This window comes from Arachis stenosperma, chromosome 4 (genome assembly GCF_014773155.1).
Source record: "Arachis stenosperma cultivar V10309 chromosome 4, arast.V10309.gnm1.PFL2, whole genome shotgun sequence".
Lineage (NCBI taxonomy): Eukaryota > Viridiplantae > Streptophyta > Magnoliopsida > Fabales > Fabaceae > Arachis > Arachis stenosperma.
In genome coordinates this window covers 58,573,942-58,597,912 of record NC_080380.1, presented here as the reverse complement: position 1 = coordinate 58,597,912, position 23,971 = coordinate 58,573,942, and the positions used below count along the sequence as shown (strand labels likewise).

Genomic DNA, 23,971 nt, shown 5'->3' with positions numbered 1-23,971 from the left:
GCTTAGTTTAGAAACTATACTTTACAACGAGATTTCATTAGTGAATTTCTAAGCCGTCAAGAATCCAATCATCAGCCACAGTGCAAAGCAACAGAGAGTTGTGTGTTCACGGAGCTGGCCTCACGTGAGTAGCACGACCAAGGTCACGCGTGCGCATGACTGACGCTTACGTGTCATTTGTGATTCTGCTCACCCACGCGTACGCGTGAGCAACGCGTACGCGTCGCATCCCGTTTTCCATCTTACTCATTTCTTCTCTCCTTTCTTATTCTTTCTTCCTTCCTTTCTTGTTCCTTTTCTTCTCGCTTTCTTTTCTATACTTGTTGTTCTCACATTGGTGTTAAAATTATCTTACTCAACTGTTGCATATTTTTTTGCATTATTTTGCGTGCTTTTTGACTTGTTTGCTATTTAGTTGACATGCCCTGTGTTTCTATTATTTTTCTCACTTACATGTTGTAACTACCATGTAGTTGAGACCTTTATTATTTGGCATTAACCCACATATGTTTTATCTCTTTTCAATATTTACTTGTGGGTTCTTTCCCTTCCTTTTTCTCTTCTTTCAGGATGGCCACTAAGAGGAAAAAGGAAAAGTTTCTAACTGGAGCAATAAACAAGTCTGCCGCACAATCTTTGGAGAAAAGGCATCAGTTGTTGCAACCCTTCCATTTGCACATCTTAACATGCACCAAGGACGGTGCAATCTTTAAGTGTGGGGAGGTCGATACCGATTTCCGTGGGTTAGTCACTTTCTTCTCAACACCAATTTTTATTTTTTTCTTTGTTAGTTCATTGTCGCATTTGCATGTTTGATTGCATGTTTGCTTGATTTTGTGCATATTTTACCATTCCTTGGATGAAGTGACATTTTCTTTTCAAGAAACTTTTTATAGCATTTCACTAATTTGAATTGAAATTTTTATTGAACTTGTTTGAAGAAATATTATTTTAGAACATGGTTTAGAGCTCGAACACACAAAACCAGTGAGATTTTGAGCCTATTTGATTGGTTGTATTTTTATCAACCAATATATTTTATTTTTGTGTGTGTTGTTCTCTCTATAATTGTGATCTTTGCCTTGCTTAATTCTATATTTCCATGGTTTAATGTATGCATATACTTATATGATTGAGGACTTGTTTCACTTAGCTTACATACCCATATGGCCTTACCCTTTCATTATCCTTTGCAAACCAATGTTGAGCCTATTTTACCCCTTTGTTCTTTACTTTAGCTCATCACTAACTCTAACCGAAAAATAATGTCCTTAACTTGAATCCTTAATTAGCTTAGACTAGTAAAAGTGCTCATGAATTAAGTGTGGGGAAAGTGGGTTTGGAAACGTTTGGTTTGGGAATTGAGTATGTTAGACTTTGTGTCAAAATGTGAAAAATGTTAAGAACATGTTTATGCATTCAATACCTTAATCATATGCATTGAAAAGGAAAAAAATAGATGAAGAAAAGAAAAATAGAAAAAGAAAAAAAAGAGAAAAAGAAAAGAAAAAGAGCAAAAAAAATTAATAATAAAAAGGGGACAAAATGCCCCAAAGTAAATGGTAATAGCAATGCATATGTACTGTACTCAAAAATTGGAATGCATGAATATGTAGTAAACACAGTTAATGGGTAGTTATTGATTTTATATTATGATTATATGGATTGTCCTAAGTTAGGTGAGAAGTTTAGGTTAATTAAGGATTCAGATTTCAGTCCACTTGACCAAATACAATCCAACCTTGACCTTGACTCCTTTACAACCCTCAGAAGACCTCTTGATTTGTGGACTGGTACATTAAATTTCTGTTGATTGATAGAAGAAGAGAAAGTCTTAGAAAGCAAGGTTAGTAGAGAATTGGGAGAATCGAACCTCAAATACTTGAGTGATTAGAGTGTATACACTTCCAGTGAGGGTTCGATGCTCGATTTCTTGTTCCCGGCATTCATGAGTTATTTTCTTTTGCAAGTTTACTTGTACTTTATTTTATGATTTGAATTAGTGAGATCCAGTTCATATTTCTTCTTGAAGGATTTTTTTACTTTTAACCAAGTAGGTAAAAGCATTTTGCATGTAGTTGCATTCATATAAATAGGTTGCATTTCATACATCCTACCATTCCTTTTCACTCTTTATAACTTCTCTTGAGCTTAGCATGAGGACATGCTAATGTTTAAGTGTGGGGAGATTTGATGCACCACTATTTCGTGGTACACCTTGGGCTTAATTGAGTGGATTTTATCTACTAATCTCACACTTATTCACAGAATCCGCATGTTTTACACTTTTCTTCCTGATTTTATGCTATGATTGAAAACATGCTTCTTTGGCCTTTAATTCACTATTTTTAATCCTCTCTTATTACCATTCGATGCCTTGATATGTGTGTTAAGTATTTTTAGAGATTACAGGGCAGGAATGGCTTAGAGGATGGAAAGGAAGCATGCAAAAGTGGAAGGAATACAAGAAACTGAAGGAATTGCTGAGCTGTCTAGCTTAACCTCTTCACACTCAATCAACCATAACCTAAGCTACAGAAGTTCAAATGAGGCAGTTTCAGTTGCGTTGGAAAGCTAACATCTGGGATTTTGCAACGATATATAATTTGCCATAGTTTCCTGGCTGTTGGGTGACGCGCACGCGTGAAGCACGTGTACGCATGGATTGTGCCGCAGACAAGTGGCGCATACGCGTGGGCGACGCGTACGTGATGAGCGGATAATTTATACGCTTTTTGGCACTGTTTTTATATAGTTTTCAGTATGATTTAGTTATTTTTTAGTATAATTTTATTAGTTTTTAAGCAAAATTCACATTTCTGGACTTTACTATGAGTTTGTGTGTTTTTCCGTGATTTCAAGTACTTTATGGCTGAAATTGAGGGACCTGAGCAAAAATCTGATTCAGAGACTGACAAAGGACTGCTGATGCTGTTGGATTCTGACCTCCCTGCACTCAAAGTGGATTTTTTGGAGCTACAGAACTCCAAATGGTGCGCTCTCAATTGCGTTGGAAAGTAGACATCCATTGCTTTCCAGCACTATATAATACATAAGTGAAAGGTCCAGGCATGGCCGAATGGCCAGCCCCCATGATCTGAGAACTAAATGTCCCAAGATTCACTCCAGGATGAAAATACAATAGTAAAATGTCCTATTTATAATAAACTAGCTACTTAGGGTTTACAAGAGTAAGTAATTGATGCATAAATCCACTTCCAGGGCCCACTTGGTGTATGTTTGGGCTGAGCTTGATCTATCCACGAGCTGAGGTTTCTTTTGGAGTTGAACACCAAGTTGTAACGTGTTTTGGGCGTTCAACTCTGGTTCGTGACGTGTTTCTGGCATTTGACTCCAGACAGCAACATGGAACTGGCGTTGAGCACCAGTTTACGTCATCTAATCACGAATAAAGTATGAACTATTATATATTACTGGAAAACTCTGGATGTCTACTTTCCAACGCCATTGAGAGCGCGCCATTTGGAGTTCTGTAGCTCTAGAAAATCTATTTCGAGTGCAGGGAGGTCAGATTCCAACAGCATCAGAAGTCCTTTGTCAGCCTCTTACCAGAGTTTTGCTCAGGTCCCTCAATTTTAGCCAGAAAATGCCTGAAATCACAGAAAAATATACAAACTCATAGTAAAGTCCAGAAATGTGAATTTAGCATAAAAACTAATGAAAACATCCCTAAAAGTAACTAGAACCTATTAAAAACTACCTAAAAAATTGCCAAAAAGCGTATAAATTATCCGCTCATCAGCAATGCCTACCTTCATCACTTATGTATTTTCAACGGTTGGAGTTTCTACACACCATAGATTAAGGTGTGGAGCGCTGCTGTCCCTCAAGTATTAATACAATTACTACTATTTTCTATTCAATTCAACTTATTCTTGTTCTAAGATATTCACTCGCACTTCAACCTGATGAATGTGATGATCCGTGACACTCATCATCATTCTCACCTATGAACGCATGACTAACAACCACTTCCGTTCTACTTAAGATTGAGCATGTATCTCTTAGCCTCCATTTCGAAAGATTGGAGTCTTTGTGGTATAAGCTAGAATTATTGGCGGTCATTCTTGAGATCCGGAATGTCTAAACCTTGTCTGTGGTGTTCCGAGTAGGATTCGGGAAGGGATGACTGTGACGAGCTTCAAACTCGTGAGTGTTGGGCGTAGTGATAGACGCAAAAAGATCACTGGATTCTATTCCAACATGATCAAGAACTGACAGATGATTAGCCGTGCGGTGACAGCGCATTTTAGACCATTTTCACTGAGAGGATGGGAGGTAGCCATTGACACCGGTGAAACCCGAACATACAGCTTGCCATAGAAAGGAGTATGAAGGATTGGATGAAGGCTGTAGGAAAGCTGAGATTCAACAGGAATAAAGCATCTCTATGCACTTATCTAAAATTCTCACCAATGAATTACATAAGTATCTCTATCTTTACTTTATGTTTTATTTATCTTTTTAATTATGAAAACTCCATAACCCATTTAAATCCACCTTACTGAGATTTACAAGGTGACCATAGCTTGCTTCAAGCCGACAATCTCCGTGGGATCGACCCTTACTCACGTAAGGTTTATTACTTGGACGACCCAGTGCACTTGCTGGTTAGTTGTGCGAAGTTGTGACAAAGATTGAGATTACAATTGTGCGTACAAGTTGTTAGCGCCATTGTGTATCACAATTTCGTGCACCAAGTTTTTGGCGCCATTTGGACAACTGACAGTTCATCTTGTTGGTCAGACTAGGTAATTTTCCTTTATTTCTTTTCAAAAAGTTTTCAAAAAATCTTTCAAAAATTTTTCTTTGTTTTTCGTTTTTGCAAAAATAATTTTTGGAAAAACCAAAAAAAATTCTTAAAATCATAAAAACTCAAAAATATTTCATGGTTCTTGTTTGAATCTAGGGCCAAATTTTAAGTTTGGTGTCGATTGCATGATTTTAATTGTCTTGCAATTTTCGAAACACATACATTGTGTTCTTGATGATCCTCAAGTCGTTCTTGATGAATTGCCTTGTTTGATCTTCATGATTTATTGATTTTCACTGCATGATGTTCTACATATACATTCTTGCATTCATATGGCCCAAACATGAGAAAGTTCTAAGTTTGGTGTCCTCCATGTTTTCTTTCATTAAGAAAACTGAGTTCTTGATGTTCATCTTGATCTTCAAGATTGTTCTTGGTGTTCATCTTGGCGTTCATAATGTTCTTATATATATCTTGTGTTTTGATCCAAGAATTATATGTTTCGACTCATTTTGTTATTTTTCAAAATTGAAAACATATCTTCTTGAATAAAGAATTTAGCAAATTGAAGATCCAAGAACATAAAGCAAAGGAATTACAGAAAAAAAGCTGGGCGTTCAAAATGCCCAATGAAGAAGGAAAATTGGCGTTTAAACGCCAGCTAGGGTACCTGGCTGGGCGTTTAAACACCCAAACCATGTAGCAATTGGGCGTTAAACGCCCAAAACATGCAAATCCTGGGTGTTTAACGCCAGGATGACACAAGGAGAGGAATTTTGTTTTCAAATCATATATTTTTCAAAATCTTTTCTAACTTCTTATCTTTTCAAAATTGATTTTCAAATCTTTTTCAACTAACTAATTGACTTTTTGTTTGTTTTACTATTTCTTATCTTTTTCAAAACCACCTTTTCACTCTTAATTTTCGAAAAATATTAACTGTTCATACCCTGACCGAGCTCCCCAAACTCGGTAAGTTCATAGAAGGTCCGACCTCGTCCCAAGGCCCACGCCTGAGGTCGGACCTCGGACAAATAAGCTAAGAAGGCCCATCAAAAGGAACGAAGCCCAAAAACCTAAAGGCCGAAAAGGCCTGGGAAAGGCGGTTCCACAAAGATAGGGATAAAACCCCCAAAAGATAAGATAAGATAAGAATATCTTATCCAGGGAAGATCACGGCCAACTACTATAAATACACTGGAGCACCCAGGTATAACACACATTCTATATTCTACACATATCTGCTTGGACCCATGCTAACTTAAGCATCGGAGTGTCATTGCAGGTACAACCACCCGCCGCTCAGCGCATCAAGCTCGGGTCACGGAAACCCCCACCTCGGGTCCTTGCCAGACGACCGAGCTCCACGTTTCAGGTAACCCTCAGAACATTGGCGCCGTTGCCGGGGACCCTGGAAGTCATCCCCTTACCATGGCGGACGACCCTCTCAACAACGACCACGCTGCTTCAGAACAAGAGGAGGAAGTTGACACCGGAGAACGACCGGACAGCCCTCTATCACCTCGCACTCCAGGAGGAAACAAACAGAATCGCCCAAAGACATCTCTCCCAAACAAAGATCCACAAAATCCCGAAAGAGAAAAGAGCTCGGAAATTCTAGAAGCAGTCCGGGCACAACAAAACCGACTGAAACAACTCGAAGAGGACATAAAGAAGCAAAAAGAAACTGAACAAGATCTGAGAAGGGAGGCTCGCAAGCGCAGAGAATTAGAAGAAAAACTGCGGAAAATAGAGGCCAACCTGAAAGATCGGACAGAACGCGACACCACCCCCGAAGGCAATCATGATCCCTTCACAAAAGAGATCATGAAGGAGAAGGTACCGCGAAACTTCAAACCACCCGATATGGATCTCTACGACGGCACCACCGATCCAAGTCACCACCTCAGCAACTTCAGAAGCAGAATGTACCTAGTCGACGCCTCCGACGCGATTCGGTGCAAAGCCTTCCCCACCACTCTCACCAAGTCAGCTATGAAGTGGTTCGACAAACTGCCACCAAGATCGATCACCAGCTTCGAAGACCTAACCAAAAAATTCCTAACAAGGTTCTCCATTCAAAAGGACAAGGCAAAGCACGCCCCCAGTCTACTCGGGATCAAACAAGGTAACCAAGAAACTCTCCGGGAATACATGGAGCGATTCAACAAAGCCTGCCTGGACATACAACACTTGCCCACTGAAGCGGCCATCATGGGACTAGCAAACGGCCTGAAAGAGGGACCGTTTAGCCAATCCCTATCCAAACGATACCCGACCTCCCTATACGAGGTGCAGGAGCGGGCAGAAAAATATATCAACATGGAGGAAACCTCCCAGCTAAGAGACTCTTCTAGGAAGGAATCAACCTACCCACTCCGAGATCGAGATCGGGAACAGAAGAAGAAAGAAGAACCCAGCTCGGACAAGCCACGGAAGTACCACAACTACACCCCCTCCGAGTCTCCCTGGTAGACGTCTACAGAGAAGTATGCCACACCGAAAGAATTCCACCGCCCCGACCTCTAAAACACAAGAGAGCGGGGAGAGATCGGTCCGAATACTGCGAATATCACAAGCTCTACGGTCATTCTACCAACGACTGCCACGACCTAAAGAATGTTATAGAAAAGCTAGCCAGGGAAGGAAAGCTCGACAGATACATAGCAGACAAAGGAGAAGAGACCAGGAAGAGAAGACGAGGAGACAATGAAGGTCGGGCCGAACAAGTCCCGCGAACCCCTGAAAGACACGTTCACATGATAAATGGAGATTTTGCAGGCGGAGGAACATCCAGATCCTCGCGAAAAAGATACCTCAAAGAAGTCTATCATGTCCGAGAAGACAGTCCCCTGCCCGAGTTGCCCACCATCTCATTTACCCGAGAAGATGCTCAAGGGATAATACCCGGGCACGACGATCCAATGGTGATCACCGTTATTCTAGCAAACGCCAACCTACATCGAACCCTGATTGACCAGGGAAGCTCAGCAGATATCCTGTTCAAAGCGGCCTTCGACAAGCTCGGACTTGAAGAAAAAGAGCTAAAAGCCTATCCCACCGACCTATTTGGGCTAGGGGACGTCCCGATCCATCCCTTAGGATACATCTCGCTACACACTACCTTTGGAAGAGGCGAGCAATCTAAAACATTAAGCATCGACTACATTGTAGTCGACGTCACTTCAGCATACAATGCCCTCATCGGGCGACCAACCTTAAACAGACTAGCAGCTATAGTCTCGACCCCACACCTCTGTATGAAGTTCCCTACCACACAAGGAATCGCTACCCTAAAGGGCGACCAAAAACTAGCACGGCGCTGCTACAACGAAAGCCTAAGCCTAAAAGGGAAAGAGATCAACACGATAGAACTCGGACGAGTTCAAGCCCGAGAAGATCTTCGGCCACAACCAGAGAGAAAAACCGAAAAAGTCCAGATTGGGAGCACACCTGAAAAAATAACAAACATAGGGGCAAATCTCGAGGCAGGCCTAAAAGAGGAACTCATAAATCTCTTAAGGGAGAATTCCGACCTCTTCGCCTGGAAAGCCTCCGACATGCCAGGCATAAGCCCCGATCTGATGTGCCACAAGCTATCAGTGTACCCGGGATCCCGACCTGTCCAACAAGACGCAGGAAGCTCGGGCCCGAACGCATGCAAGCAATAGAAGAACAAGTACAAGCACTATTAGATGCAGGGTTCATTAGGGAAGTAAAATACCCCCTATGGCTCGCAAACGTGGTCCTGGTAAAAAAGCCCAATGGAAAATGGAGGATGTGCGTTGACTACACGGATCTCAACAAAGCCTGCCCCAAAGATCCATATCCGCTACCAAACATCGACGCCTTAGTAGACGCAGCCTCAGGCTATAGATATCTCTCCTTCATGGACGCATACTCGGGATACAACCAAATCCCGATGTATGGACCTGACCAAGAAAAAACCTCGTTCATAACCCCAAGGGCAAACTACTGCTACGTAGTAATGCCCTTCGGGCTGAAGAACGCAGGGGCAACCTACCAGAGGCTAATGAACAAAGTGTTCTCAGAGCACATCGGACTACAACTGGAGGTGTACGTCGACGACATGCTGGTAAAGACACAAGAAGACAGAAACTTGCTGACCGACCTCACCAGTGTCTTCGGCACCCTCAGAAAACACAACATGAGACTTAACCCGACGAAGTGCACCTTCGCCGCGGAAGCCGGAAAGTTCTTAGGCTTCATGCTGACTCAAAGGGGCATCGAAGCAAACCCGGACAAATGCCAAGCAATACTCAATATGAAGAGCCCGACGTGTGTCAAAGAAGTACAACAACTGAATGGAAGGCTGGCCGCCCTGTCAAGATTCTTGGCAGGATCAGCGATAAAGTCACTACCTCTCTACTCACTCCTAAAGAAAGGGAAACCCTTCTCATGGACCCCGGAGTGCGAAAAAGCCTTTCAAGAATTCAAGGAGTTCCTCGGGCAGCCACCAATCCTAACCCGACCTGTAAAAGGGGAAGAGCTCGTACTATACCTCTCGGTCGGACATCGAGCAGTCGCTTCAGCATTAATACGAGAAAATGACCAAGGACAACACCCCGTATACTTTGTAAGCAAGGCACTACAAGGGGCCGAACTAAACTATCAGAAGATAGAAAAGTTCGCCTACGCCCTAGTGTTCAAAGCTCGGAGGCTCCGTCCCTACTTTCAAGCCCACACCATCAAAGTCCGGACAAACCAACCCATGAGACACATCCTCCAAAAAACAGACCTGGCAGGACGAATACTGCAATGGGCGGTGGAACTGTCCGAGTTCGACCTCCACTATGAAACCCGGACTGCCATAAAGTCTCAGTATCTAGCCGACTTCATCGCAGAATACACTGAGACCCCTGGAGCCCCACTCTCATGGAACCTATATGTCGACGGGTCCTCAAACAAAACTGGAAGTGGAGCCGGGGTTATACTCGAAAGCGACCAAGGAACACGGATAGAACTATCCCTAAAATTCGAGTTCCAAGCTTCAAACAACCAAGCCGAATACGAAGCCCTACTAGCAGGTCTAAAGCTAGCCGAAGAGGTCGGAGCCCAGAAAATCACAATCTTCAGCGACTCCCAGGTCATCACATCACAAGTAAAGGGAAGTTACCAGGCCAAAGACCCCACTATGAAAAAATACCTAGACCAAACACAGGCACAATTGCGCCACTTTTCAGAAATACAGATCCAGCACATACCTCGGGAACAAAACGCCCGGGCAGACGCCCTCTCAAAGCTCGCGAGCACCAAACCCGGAGGCAACAATAGAAGTCTCCTCCAGGAGACCTTACAATCTCCCTCTGTGATAAGAGAGGAAGAAACGCTGAATATATCCAACCAACAGCAAGGATGGATGACCCCCATACTCAATTACCTGAAGTCGGGAACTCTTCCCACCGAAAGAAAGGAAGCTAAAAGACTCACGAAAGACGCCCAGAATTATACACTAATACACGACATATTATACAGAAGAGGATTCTCAAACCCCCTCCTTAGGTGCGTCCCGACCTCAGAAACAAAGAGCGTCCTTGAAGAAGTCCACGGAGGCATGTGTGGGAACCATCTCGGAGCTCGGGCATAATCCAAGAAAATAGTCCGAGCCGGGTTCTACTGGCCGACCTTGCAAAGAGACGCAACGGAATTTGTGAAAATATGCCCCCCTGCCAAAAACACGCCAATTTTCACAAAGCACCACCCGAAGACCTTATCAGCATCACCGCACCATGGCCCTTCGCAAAATGGGGACTCGACCTACTCGGCCCATTCCCACAAGGACCGGGGCAAGTCAAATACCTCATAGTAGGGGTCGACTACTTCACAAAGTGGATCGAAGCTGAACCCTTAGCCACCATTACGGCTCAGAAAAGCCGCAAATTCCTATACAAAAACATTGTCACAAGGTTCGGAGTCCCCTACTCCATCACAACAGACAACGGGACACAGTTCACGGACACGAGTTTCCAAAACTTAGTGGCCGAACTAAAAATCAGACAGCAATTCACATCAGTCGAGCACCCACAAGCCAATGGACAAGCAGAGGCTGCAAATAAAGTCATCTTGGCCGGGTTAAAACGAAGACTCCAAGAGGCCAAAGGGGCATGGGCCGAAGAGCTCCCCCAGGTGCTATGGGCATATCGGACGACCCCACACTCTACAACGGGAGAATCGCCATTCCGACTAGCTTACGGGATGGAGGCAATGATTCCTGTCGAAATAGATGAAGGGTCGCCCAGAATCATCTTCTACAACGAAGGAGGCAACCCACAGGCACAAAGGGACGAACTCGACCTCCTCCCCGAGGTCCGAGAAAGAGCCCGGATCCGAGAAGAAGCCCTAAAGCGACGAACGGCCCTCAGATACAATCAGAAGGTAATAAAGCGAAGCTTCTCCATTCACGACTTGATTCTAATCCGAAATGACATCGGAACACAAAAGTCGGGAGAAGGAAAGCTAGCTGCAAATTGGAAAGGACCCTACAAGGTAACAGAAGTCTTAGGGACAGGCTACTACAAAATATCCGACCTAGAAGGCAATGAGCTGCCCAGAGCCTGGCACGCCTGTAATCTAAGGAGGTACTACAGCTAGAAAAACTTAACCCGAGGTGTACTCTTTTTCCCTACAAGGGTTTTTTAATGAGACACCCGGATAAGTAAGATACCCGACCTAGTCAAAGGGTAAACACTCTGTAAATATTCTTTTTCTTTTAATACTAATCAAATTTCTCTATTTTCTTTTCTTCTTCCTCATGATGAAACGAATCCTAGAAAGTACCCCGCCAAGGCGCATTAATTTATGCTCGACAAAACGCAAAAAATCATTTGCCAAGAGACCACACAAGGTCGGCAAAGATAAAGCGACGAGGTTCAAATTAATGTGAGAAGTTATAAAGTAACTCTGGAAAGGCTCAAAAAGCCAAATAAAAAGAGATTACAAAAATAACTTAAAGGGCCGACCGGTAACAAGGTCGGACCCAACAAAGGAGGTACTCGAAGCATCCGAGGACCGAGGAAAGGCCCGGACCAGAGAAAGAAGCCTTAAAACGGCGAAAAACCAAGATTTCGAAAAACGCTTACTAAAAAGTTGCTTTACAAAAAACAACTAAAAAGTACAAGCGAAAGAATGAAATCGAAGGAGGTTTCGAAAACGCTTACTAAAAAGTTGCTTTACGAAAAACAACTAAAAAGTACAAGCGAAAGAACGAAAGCACAAGAAGTCAAAACGCTAGCTAAAAAGTTGTTATCCGAAAACAACTAAAAAGCACAAAGCGAAAACAAAAGGTCAAAACGCTAGCTAAAAAGTTGTTATCCGAAAACAACTAAAAAGCACAAAAGCGAAAACAAAAGGTCAAAACGCTAGCTAAAAAGTTGTTATCCGAAAACAACTAAAAAGCACAAAAGCGGAAACAAAAAGCCAAAACGCAAACACCAAATAAAGCTAAAAAGTTACTACAAAGTAGCTAATAAGCAAAAAGGTGTCCAAAAGCGTTCACAGTAACCATCCAAAACAAAAAAGCCCACAGGTCGGGCAAAACATCAAAGATTACAGAGGATCAAGGTCCTTTCCAGACTCCGCATCAACAGAAGACTGCGGAGCAAACATAGAAATCGGGACTGCATCGACGGCAACGTCACCCGGGTTCGAAACCCCCACACCAGATCCATCCCCGGCCAAAGAAGAAGTCGGGTTCTCAACAGGAACTTCGGGGTCGGATGCCGGAACCTCATCCTCGTTTGGAGCAGGAACAATCTTTCCCTCCACAACGACGTTATCCGTACTGAACAAAGCTCAGATCTAGGTCGGGAGCAAGAACCCGAACCTGAGCCTTCAGATTTTCAAACATAGCATCCATGCCCTTGGCCACATGACCTTCCAGCTCGTAAACTTGTCCTGCGCAGATTGCAACTCCTCCTTCGTCTCCACAAGCTCGGCATATAGCCGAGTATAATTCTCTGTGGCCGCCTTCGCCATCTCCTCAGATGTCTTCGCTGACGCCACAGCCGCAGTAGCCCTAGCTTTCTCTTTCTCCAAAGAAGCCTCTAGCTCAGTAATCCTGGCAGCCTTCAGTTGACTAATCTTATCAAGCTCGGACTGAGCCTTCTCAAGTCGGGAGCTAGTCGCCCCAAGAGGAGATTTCTTGAACTCCCGGGCAATAGCAGCATGAAGACTAGCCATCCGGACACAGCTCCGCGCCATATACTGAAAATGATGCTCCATAGACACATCATCAGTAGAAATAAAGGTCTGAGGGAGGATATGCTGCTCAATCCAACCAAGAGCATCAAAGTCCTTGTCATTAAAACCGGCAAGCCCTTGAGAGGTCTTCTGCTTCTTGGGAGGAGGACCCGAGAACGGAGGAGGAGAAGAAGTAGCAGGCCCAGAGGTCGGAGGATCCTGACTTACAGCTCGGAACTGAGGAGTCGGAATTGTCTTCGACCGAGTTTGAACACCCACAGTAGTCTTCTGCGGAGAAGATCGGGCAGAAGCGTCCCCGGCCTCGATATTCCGAGCAGCCACCGACTTCTTCGTCCGACGAAGGAATTTCATGGAATCCGCCTGAGAAGACATCTCTGCAAGAAATAAAGAAAAGGATTACCACAACAGATAATCCACCAAAAAACAGGCAAAATACTAAAGAAGACAAATTTCGGAAGAGGTCGGGAACTACCTAACTCGGAACGGAGAAGGCTTGGATCTCCCAACATTTTCTTCGTGTCCAAGTGAGGTGCCCGACCCCATAAACTGCTCACCACACCCACAAAGGCCTGCTCCACCTCATCTAGACTCTCAAAGGTATACTTAACAGACACTACATTCTCCTGCCAACAAAGAGGAAAAGAAGGCTCCCCACTCTCATCTAGAAAGAAAGGTCGGACGTCTCCAGTAGCCCGGACCTTGAAATAAAAGTTCTTAAAATCGTGAAAGGACTCATCATACAGGGTACAAAACTTCCTTCCCTGGTTAGCCCTAAAAGAGACCCAGGATACCTTCCCTCCACCCGACCCCGGCTTTGACAACACAAACAAATAAGAAAAAAGAGAAATAGAGGGAGAGACACCAAAAAACTGACACAAAAGTTGGAACAGCTTTAAAAATGCCCAAGAATTTGGATGGAGCTGCGTAGGGGCAAGGTTACAAGACCACAACACCTCGGACTCCAGGTCGGTAAAAGGAAGTCGGACGCTCAGTTTAGAGAAGAAACAATCATAAGCGTAAAAGAAGAGCTTCTCGGAACTATCTAAGGGCGGGAAGCACACTCTCTCCTCGGAATCCGGGGCTACTAGCTCATAATCCCTCTCAGACTCTCTATCTTCACATATACTACATTGCCTACGAAACCTAGCTAAATACTCAGAATCTACCACAGAAGGGACTTTTAGAGGAACAGGATCTACCCAACCAAGACCACTCGGAATCTTGGTCGACATTGCTTGAAGAACCTTTCGAGACATAAAAATCTTGCCTACAAAGAAGAGTACAAACAGCAAAACAAAAATCACATAAAGGCAGACAGCAAAAACCCATTCAACAAAAGCAAGAAACAAAGATCTTTTAGAAGAAAATACAGCAACCCGGAGCAAAATACCAGAAAACAAAAAAGAGCCCCCCCCCATGTACAAACAACAAAGCAATGGCGGCGCCTCTTTTCGGGGCAACCCAGGCACAGAGAAAAAGAAACAGACAAAAGAGCCACACAAAAGAACAGAAGCATATGTACACAAAAAGAAAAAGAGACGAGAACGAACCTGGAAAGAAAGAGAACGACGAGTTCCAACAGCAAGGAGAAACAGGCGGCGCAGAAGAAACCCCGGAAAAACGCACAGAAAGAATCGGAGAAGAAGAACAAAAAAAAAAGAAGGAGCGGTGCTCGAAGGAGAGATGGCGAAAACTCAGAAAACGGAAAAGGGAACAGAATAAACGAAGAAAATGAGGAAAGGGGCAAATAAATAATGCCTTCACAGAGCCCGAACGGAAATCGAGGAGAAACGGTAAAAAGCAATAAATGCTGAAACGGCCATTTTCAAATTTTGAAAAAAAACTACTATGCCCGAGCTCGACCTCTCAAAAAGGATGAACTCGGGCAGGGGCACTGTTCATACCCTGACCGAGCTCCCCAAACTCGGTAAGTTCATAGAAGGTCCGACCTCGTCCCAAGGCCCACGCCTGAGGTCGGACCTCGGACAAATAAGCTAAGAAGGCCCATCAAAAGGAACGAAGCCCAAAAACCTAAAGGCCGAAAAGGCCTGGGAAAGGCGGTTCCACAAAGATAGGGATAAAACCCCCAAAAGATAAGATAAGATAAGAATATCTTATCCAGGGAAGATCACGGCCAACTACTATAAATACACTGGAGCACCCAGGTATAACACACATTCTATATTCTACACATATCTGCTTGGACCCATGCTAACTTAAGCATCGGAGTGTCATTGCAGGTACAACCACCCGCCGCTCAGCGCATCAAGCTCGGGTCACGGAAACCCCCACCTCGGGTCCTTGCCAGACGACCGAGCTCCACGTTTCAGGTAACCCTCGGAACATTAACTTTTTTTTAAAAATCCCTTTTAATTAACTAATTATTTTAAATTTTAATTTTTGAAAATTTCTTCCCCTCTCTTATCTTTTTTTAAACACTAAGATTCCTCCTCCATTGTCAATTCGAACTAAATCTCTCTTTGAGTGTTCGAATTCTTTCTTACCTACCTCCTTCTTCCATTCTTATTTTCCTCTGACACCTCAAGGAATCTCTATACTGTGACATATTTTCTTTGCTTTCTTCTCTTTCATATGAGCAGGAACAAAGATAAAGGCATACTTGTTGAAGCTGATCCTGAACCTAAAAGGACTCTGAAGAGGAAGCTAAGAGCAGCTAAAGCACAAAACTTTGAAGAAGACCTCACTGAAATTTTTGAAAAAGAAGCAGCAAAAGAAACAATTATGGCCGAACCAAACAACAATGCAAGGAAGATGCTTGGTGATTTTACTACACCAACTTCCAACTTCTATGGAAGAAGCATCTCAATCCCTGCGATAGGAGCAAATAATTTTGAGCTAAAACCTCAATTAGTTTTTCTATTGCAACAGAACTGCAAGTTTCATGGACTTCCATCAGAAGACCCTTATTAGTTCTTAACTGAGATCTTGTAGATCTGTGATATTGTTAAGATCAATGGAGTTGATCCTGAAGTCTATAAGCTTATGCTTTTCCCTTTTGCTGTAAGAGACAGAGCTAGAACATGGTTGGATTCACAACCTAGAGATAGCCTGGACTATTAGGATAAGCTGGTCACGAATTTCTTAGCCAAGTTCTTTCCTCCTCAAAAGCTGAACAAGCTTAGAGTGGATATACAGACCTTCAGACAAAAAGATGGTGAGTCCCTCTATGAAGCTTGGGAAAGATACAAGCAACTGACCAAAAAGTGTCCTTTTGACATGCTTTCAGAATGGACCACATTAGATATATTCTATGATCGTCTGTCTGAATTTTCCAAGATGTCACTGGACCACTCTGCAGGTGGATCCATTCACCTAAAAAAAATGCATGCAGAGGCTTAGGAACTTATTGAAATTGTTGCAAATAACCAGTTCATGTATACCTTTGAGAGGAATCCTGTGAGTAATGGGACGCCTCAAAAGAGAGGAGTTCTTGAAATTGATGCTCTGAATGCCATATTGGCTCAGAACAAAATGTTGGCTCAACAAGTCGTTTGATTTCTTAGAGTCTGAATGGATTGCAAAATGCATCTAACAGTACTAAAGAAGCATCTTCTGAAGAAGAAGCTTATGATCCTGAGAACCCTGCAATGGCAGAGGTAAATTACATGGGTGAAGCCTTTGGCAACACCTATAATCCTTCATGGAAAAATTATCCACATTTTTCATGGAAGGATCAATAGAAGCAAAGCTTCAATAATAACAATGGTAGAAGAAACAGGTTTAGTAATAGCAAACCTTTCCCATCATCATCTCAGCAACAGACAGAGCATTCTGAGTAGAATCCTTCTAGCTTAGCAAGCATAGTCTCTGATTTGTCTAAGGCCACTCTTAGTTTCATGACTGAAATAAGATCCTTCATTAAAAATTTGGAGGCACAAGTGGGCCAGCTGAGTAAAAGGGTTACTGAAACACTTCCTAGCACTCTCCCAAGCAATACAGAAGAGAATCCCAAAGGAGAGTGCAAGGCCATTTATATAATCAACATGGTCGAAACCTTAGAGGAGGAGGAGGATGTGAATCCCAATGAGAAAGACCTCTGGGAACGTCCAGTGGTCAGTAAGGAATACCCTAATGAGGAACCAAAGGAATATGAGGCTCATATAGAGACCATAGAGATTCCCTTGGACCTCCTTTTACCATTCATGAGCTCTGATGATTATTCATCTTCTGAAGAAGATGAAGACATTGTTGAAGGGCAAGTGATGGGATATTTTTGAAGGAAAAATGAATTTCTCCCAAAAACACACCAATCTAACCGGCAAGTGTACCGGGTTGTATCAAGTAATAAAAACTCACGGGTGTGAGGTCGATCCCACAGGGATTGAAGGATTGAGCAATTTTAGCTTAGTGGTTGATTTAGTCAAGCGGATCAAGATTTGGTTGATTGAGTTGCAGAATTTAAATTGCATTGAAAGTAAAGAGAACAAGAATTAAAGTGCTGTATCTTAGAGAACAAGGAATTAAATGGCAGAAACTTAGATTGCAAGAAATGTAAATTGCAAGAATCTTAAATGGCAAGAATTGTAAATGACTTGAAATGTAAAGGGGATTGGGACTTGGATTTGCAAGATCTAAACAAAGAGAATGTAAATTGCATTAAACAGAAGAGTAAATGGGGAATGGGTTGAAACAGATTCGAAACAGAAAATTAAATGAGCAATTAAAGCAAGAAACAGAAAATTTAAATGGGAAATTGGATCTCAGGACCCAGAGACTAAAACCAAGTCTAGATCTCAATGCCTTCCTAGATCCAACAAGAACAATCTCAAAGGAATTGTAAATTGCAAGGAAATAAATGAGAAAGTAAGTAGCAGGAAATGAAACTAAATTTGCAGTGAAAGTAAACAAGATCCAAGGTGAGATTGAAACAGAATTCCTTCAATTCTCCAACCCAAGATCGAAGACAAGAGTATTTGAAATTGAAAACAATCAAACTAAGAAATTCAAAGGCATTCAAGCTCCCAAAACAGAAAAGAAAACTCTCTCAAAACTCTAAAAGGGAAGCTCTCCGAATAAATTGAATCTAAGCCTATTTATACACTTTCTTCAATTGATCTTCAAGCTTTGTGCTGGGCCTTTGATCTTGGTGGATTTGGGTTGAAAGAGGCTTTGATTGATTGCTCTTGAAGTTTGGAGAAGAACCCAAGTGAACCAATTGAACCGGAATTGAGTTTTGCCAATTTGGGTTTTAAAGTTAGCCTCAAAGTTAGGGGGCTAACTTCATGGCTAACTTTTTCTAGCAGCAAAACCAATTTGCTGCACTTCACGTTTGGGCCAACGTTAGGGGGCTAACTTTGACCCTAACGTTGGCCTTGCTTTGAGTTGGAGTGGCGCCAACGTTAGCCTCCAAGTTAGGGGGCTAACGTTGGCGCAAACGTTGCACACCCTGGGAGTAAAATCTCATGCCAACGTTAGCCTCCAAGTTAGGGGGCTAACGTTGGCGCAAACGTTGGCCTTCCTGGGAGAGATTTCTTTTGCCAACGTTAGCCTCCAAGTTAGGGGGCTAACGTTGGCGCTAACGTGGCTAGCCCTGGGAGGAAATTTTTGCTTCCAACGTTAGCCTCCAAGTTAGGGGGCTAACGTTGAGGCTAACTTCAACTCCAACTTCATTCTTCTTGGTTCCATTTCACTTGATTCCTTGTCTTCTCTTAGCTTCTAGCCATTCCTTCTCACTTCAATCCTTTTCCAAGCTTTCTTCACCTATCATAAATCAACCAAACACATCAAAGCTATGCTTGAAATCATGAGATGATCATTCTATCATAATATGCACCAATTATGGCATCAAACCTCATGAAAAAGCATTAATTCACATATGGTTGATTCAATCAAAGGAAGCATGAAAATCTACCTAATTAGGCTTGCTTGTAGCTTAAGAAAGTGCATAATTCAAGTAAAAACAAAAGCAAAGACTAGTGAAACTAGGCTAAGATGACTTGTCATCACAACACCAAACTTAAAGCTTGCTTGTCCCCAAGCAAGAAATGACTTATTAAGAAGAAAGAATGAAATGAAAGAGAATGTTCATGCTAGCAGAATGTTATTGGTAGTTCATGGGATTTTGTGTGGATATGCAATACTCACTCCTTATTGATTCTTAGGCCTAGAAAGTCTCCTTCAAGCTTCAAGCAACCTACTGCTATGACCTCTCATTATTCCTTCATCCTTGGCTATTACTTTGTTCAAAGCTTTATTTGAGTGTCATGTGTAGCAAGTTCATTTTCTTTTCTGTATACTTGACACATTATTCACCATGGACACTTGGCTCACCTTTCCTCTTAAACATTGATGCCCAGCACCTTTTGTTTTGGTTACTAAATGCCTTGTAGTTAGGTTGCTCTTGATAGTGGATTTTCAGCTGATGATCCCGGATTAGTTAATCTAAGTCACCGAGTGTTGAAGCACTCCAAAGAGCTTAATAGTCCAAGCAGATCCTAATACACAGACACCACAGGCATATATTTTCAAGGTTCAAGCTATTGGTGTCTAGCTTTGTTTCTTTTTGTTTCCTTTGATTCTGCCATCTTTTGGCTATCTCTTTTCTTTCTTTCTTTTTATTTTTCTTTTGAACCAAGGATTTTCTTTATTGAGATTCATAGACAGCAAGTCACTCTATGCTTCGAAAAAGACATCCTAGCCCTTTATTCACTTAAAGTGAGTTTTTATACAATCACACACATACCACCACTTACTATTATTCTACTTCTTTCTAACAATGACTATCTCATTTCACATTCAAACATTTCTTTTATTGAATTAAAGATGTAGGGGACAGACATGCTCTTAGTTAAGTGAAAGTAGACACACAAGCACAAACTTAGACTAGCTTACTTATTTTAAGGTGAAATTGACTCTGTCTGAACTCAAAGGACACTTTAACAGAACATACTCAAAATATTTCTCAACAGCAAGGGTTAAGTATATATACAACCTATTGATTTGCATCTCTTTTGTTCGTCCTTTTGTTGTGCCCTTTTTGAGTCATGATGCCCAATTCCTTGCTACTTCCTCTGATTCATCATTTTGACTATGGGCAAATTCTCATGTTCTTGCTACAGGTCATAGAGTTAGAACTAAAAAGCAATTATATAGTTGATTAATTTGTCTGATTGCTTGAAACTAGTAATGTGTAGAAAGTTACAATGTATTTCTGAATGAAATTTTGGTGGAACACCAAACTTAGAAATTTTCATTCTCCCTTAAATTGTTTTGGTGTGCAACACCAAACTTAGCTTCTTGCAATGCATACTAATTATTCAACATTCTTATTGAAAATGCTACGAAAAAGACACTACCTCAGGTTGGGTTGCCTCCCAACAAGCGCTCTTTTATTGTCATTAGCTTGACATCTTCTGTTGTTGCTTCAAGGGGGATTTAGGCTCTGGACCTCTGTTTCTTTGCTCCATTGCTCCCCTAGGTATAGCTTTGCTCTATGGCCATTTGCTGTAAACCGATTCTTTGTTGCTTCATCTAGCACTTCAATACTCCCATAAGGAAAAACCTTAGTTACTAAGTATGGACCTGTCCACTTAGACTTAAGCTTGCCAGGGAATATTTTGAGCCGTGAGTTATACAAGAGAACTTGTTGTCCCGGTTTGAACTCTTTCTTCAAAATCTTCTTGTCATGCCATCTTTTAGCTTTTTCCTTGTATATCCTGGCATTTTCATAGGCTTCTAGCCTAAACTCATCTAGTTCATTCAGCTGCAACAATCTTTTCTCTCCTGCTGCTTTAGAATCCAGATTTAGAAGTTTGGTGGCCCAAAAGGCTTTGTGCTCAAGCTCTACAGGGAGATGACATGATTTGCCATATAGCAATTGAAATGGGGACTTCCCAATGGGGGTTTTGAAGGCCGTTCGGTATGCCCAAAGTGCATCCTCCAACTTCCTAGCCCAATCCTTTCTTGTGCTACCAACTGTCTTTTCTAGGATCTTCTTTAGTTCCCTGTTTGCCAATTCTGCCTGTCCATTAGTTTGAGGATGGTATGGTGTGGCTACCTTATGAATAACTCCATATTTGTGAAGGAGTTTCTCCATTTGTCTATTGCAAAAATGACCACCACCATCACTGATGAGACCCTTGGGTACTCCAAATCTAGTAAAGATGTGCTTCTTTAGGAATTGAAGAACAATTTGTGCATCACAGGTAGTTGTGGCTATGGCTTCCACCCATTTTGAAACATATTCCACTGCTACCAAGATATATCTGAATGAGTAAGAAGGGGGAAAGGGTCCCATGAAATCAATGCCCCATAGATCAAACAATTCTACTTCCAAAATGAAGTTCTGTGGCATCTCATTTCTTTTTGTTAATCCTCCTGCTCTTTGGCACTCATTACATTGGTGGACAAACTCCCTGGCATCTTTGAAGATGGTTGGCCAATAGAACCCACTTGTAGTATTTTTGCTGCTGTTCTCTCTGGACCAAAGTGTCCGCCGTATGCAGAGCCATGGCAATGCCATAATATATCTTGCATCTCACTCTCAGGGACACATCTTCTGATTATTCCATCAGAACATTTTTTGAACAAATAAGGTTCATCCCACAAGAACTTCCTTGCTTCATTGGTCAGCTTCTTCACTTGTTGCTTACTGAATTCTTGAGGTATCTTCCTTCCCACTTTGTAGTTAGCTATATCAGCAAACCATGGTGTTTGTTGGATCAGCATAAGATGTTCATCTGGGAAGCTTTCATTCACAGGTAGTGAAGCCGTTTGGATTGTTTCTGGCGGCAGCCTTGACAAATGGTCAGCAACTAGATTTTCGGTGCCTTTCCTGTCCCTCACCTCAATGTCAAATTCTTGTAAGAGTAGAATCCACCTGATGAGTCTTGGTTTGGCATCCTGCTTTGACATCAAATACTTGAGAGCAGCATGATCAGTATAAACCACAATTTTAGACCCTATCAAGTATGATCTAAACTTATCAAATGCATATACTACAGCCAACAATTCCTTCTCTGTTGTAGTGTAATTTTTTTGAGCTTCATTCAATACTTTACTTGCATAATATATGACATGATGCAAGTTTCCCTTCTTCTGTCCAAGTACAGCACCAATGGCAATCTCACTTGCATCACACATGAGTTCAAATGGTAAATTCCAATCCGGAGGTGTGATGATTGGTGCTGTTGTGAGTTTCTGTTTTAAAGTTTCAAAAGCATGCTGGCACTCTTTATCAAAAACAAAAGGTTGATCAATCATCAAAAGGTTGCTCAAAGGTTTGGCTATTTTAGAAAAATCTTTGATAAACCTTCTATAAAATCCTGCATGCCCCAAGAAACTTCTAACAGATTTCACATTAGTTGGTGGAGGGAGTTTTTCTATTATCTCAACCTTTGCCTTATCAACCTCTATCCCTTTTCTTGAAACTTTATGACCAAGAACAATCCCCTCAGGTACCATGAAATGGCACTTCTCCCAGTTCAAAACCAAATTAGTTTCTTGGCATCGTTTCAAGACAAGAGTTAGATGGTTTAAGCAAGCATTAAACTATCACCAAAAACAAAAATCATCCATAAAAACCTCCAAGAATTTTTCAACCATATCTGAGAAAATGGAAAGCATACACCTTTGAAAAGTGGCTGGGGCATTGCACAATCCGAATGGCATTCTTCTATAAGCAAAAACTCCAACTGGGCATGTGAATGAAGTCTTTTCTTGGTCCTTTGGGTCCACCACTATCTGATTATACCCAGAATATCCATCCAAGAAGCAATAATAAGCATGGCCAGCCAACCTTTCAAGCATTTGATCAATGAAAGGAAGTGGGAAGTGATCTTTGCGTGTGGCATCATTCAACCTTCTATAGTCAATACACATCCTCCACCCTGTCACAGTTCTAGTTGGAATGAGTTCATTTTTCTCATTAATAATGACTGTCATCCCTCCTTTCTTTGGTACCACTTGGACTGGGCTTATCCACGAGCTATCGGAAATAGGGTATATGATTCCTGCATTCCATAATTTCATCACTTCCTTCTGGACAACCTCCTTCATTGCAGGGTTGAGTCTTCTTTGGGGTTGAATCACTGCTTTGGAATTATCCTCCAAAAGAATCTTATGCATGCATATTGTGGGGCTGATGCCTTTCAGGTCATCAATGGTCCATCCTAAGGCATCCTTGTGAGTTCTGAGAACATCAAGAAGCTCTCCTTCTTCTTTCTTTGTCAAGGACGAGTTGATGATCACTGGGAAGCTTTCTGAAGTGCCAAGAAATGCATATTTGAGATGAGAGGGTAATGGCTTCAGTTCTTGCTTTTGCACCCCTTCTTTCTTGCTCGGTTTCACCTCTTTGCTTATGAAGGTCTCGGCTACTTGTTCTTCCATTGCACTTTGATCTTCTTCTTGCTCTTGAGAACTTTCTTCCAGCATTTCTTCCACCAAACTCTCTATCATATCCACTTTTACATACTCCTCTTGCTCAGGGATATTTTGCATTGACTTGAAAACATTTATGATCATTTGTTCATTATGGACCCTGAAGACCATTTCTCCTTTTTCTACATCGATGATGGCTCTTGCTGTGTGTAAAAATGGCCTCCCCAAAATGATTGAGTCACTTCCTTCCTCTTCAGTATCCAAAATCACAAAATCTGCTGGGAAGATAAATTCCCCAATCTTCACCAACAAATTTTCCACAATTCCATTGGGTGTCTTAATGGATCTGTCAGCCATAACTAATGACATCCTGGTGGGTTTAAGCTCTTCTATATCAAGTTTTCTCATCATTGAGAGTGGCATTAAATTGATGCTGGCACCAAGGTCACAGAGGGCTTTGTTGAGAATTGTTTTTCCAATGGTGCATGACACTACAAAGCCCCCCGGATCCTTGAGTTTTGGGGGAATACCTCTCTGAATCACAGCACTGCATTCTTCGGTTAGTAATATGGTTTCCTTCTCAAGCCAACTCCTCTTCTTATTGATAAGCTCCTTCATAAACTTGGCATACAAAGGCAT

The 23,971-nt window shown here is 42.1% G+C and overlaps 1 protein-coding gene and 1 non-coding gene across 2 annotated transcripts; both read right to left on the bottom strand.

Moving 5' to 3' along the window:
* Positions 1–16,129: 16,129 nt before the first annotated feature.
* Positions 16,130–16,237, bottom strand: LOC130977337 (small nucleolar RNA R71). Its single transcript, XR_009085033.1, has one exon. It is a non-coding gene; the product is annotated as a small nucleolar RNA R71 (small nucleolar RNA).
* A 3,779-nt stretch (positions 16,238–20,016) lies between these two features.
* LOC130975019 (uncharacterized) lies at positions 20,017–23,971 on the bottom strand. Its single transcript, XM_057899854.1, has 2 exons — positions 23,303–23,971; positions 20,017–20,067 (listed from the first exon to the last, which is right to left on the bottom strand). Exons 1-2 carry the CDS (start codon positions 23,969–23,971, stop codon positions 20,017–20,019), a joined length of 720 nt encoding a protein of 239 aa, XP_057755837.1.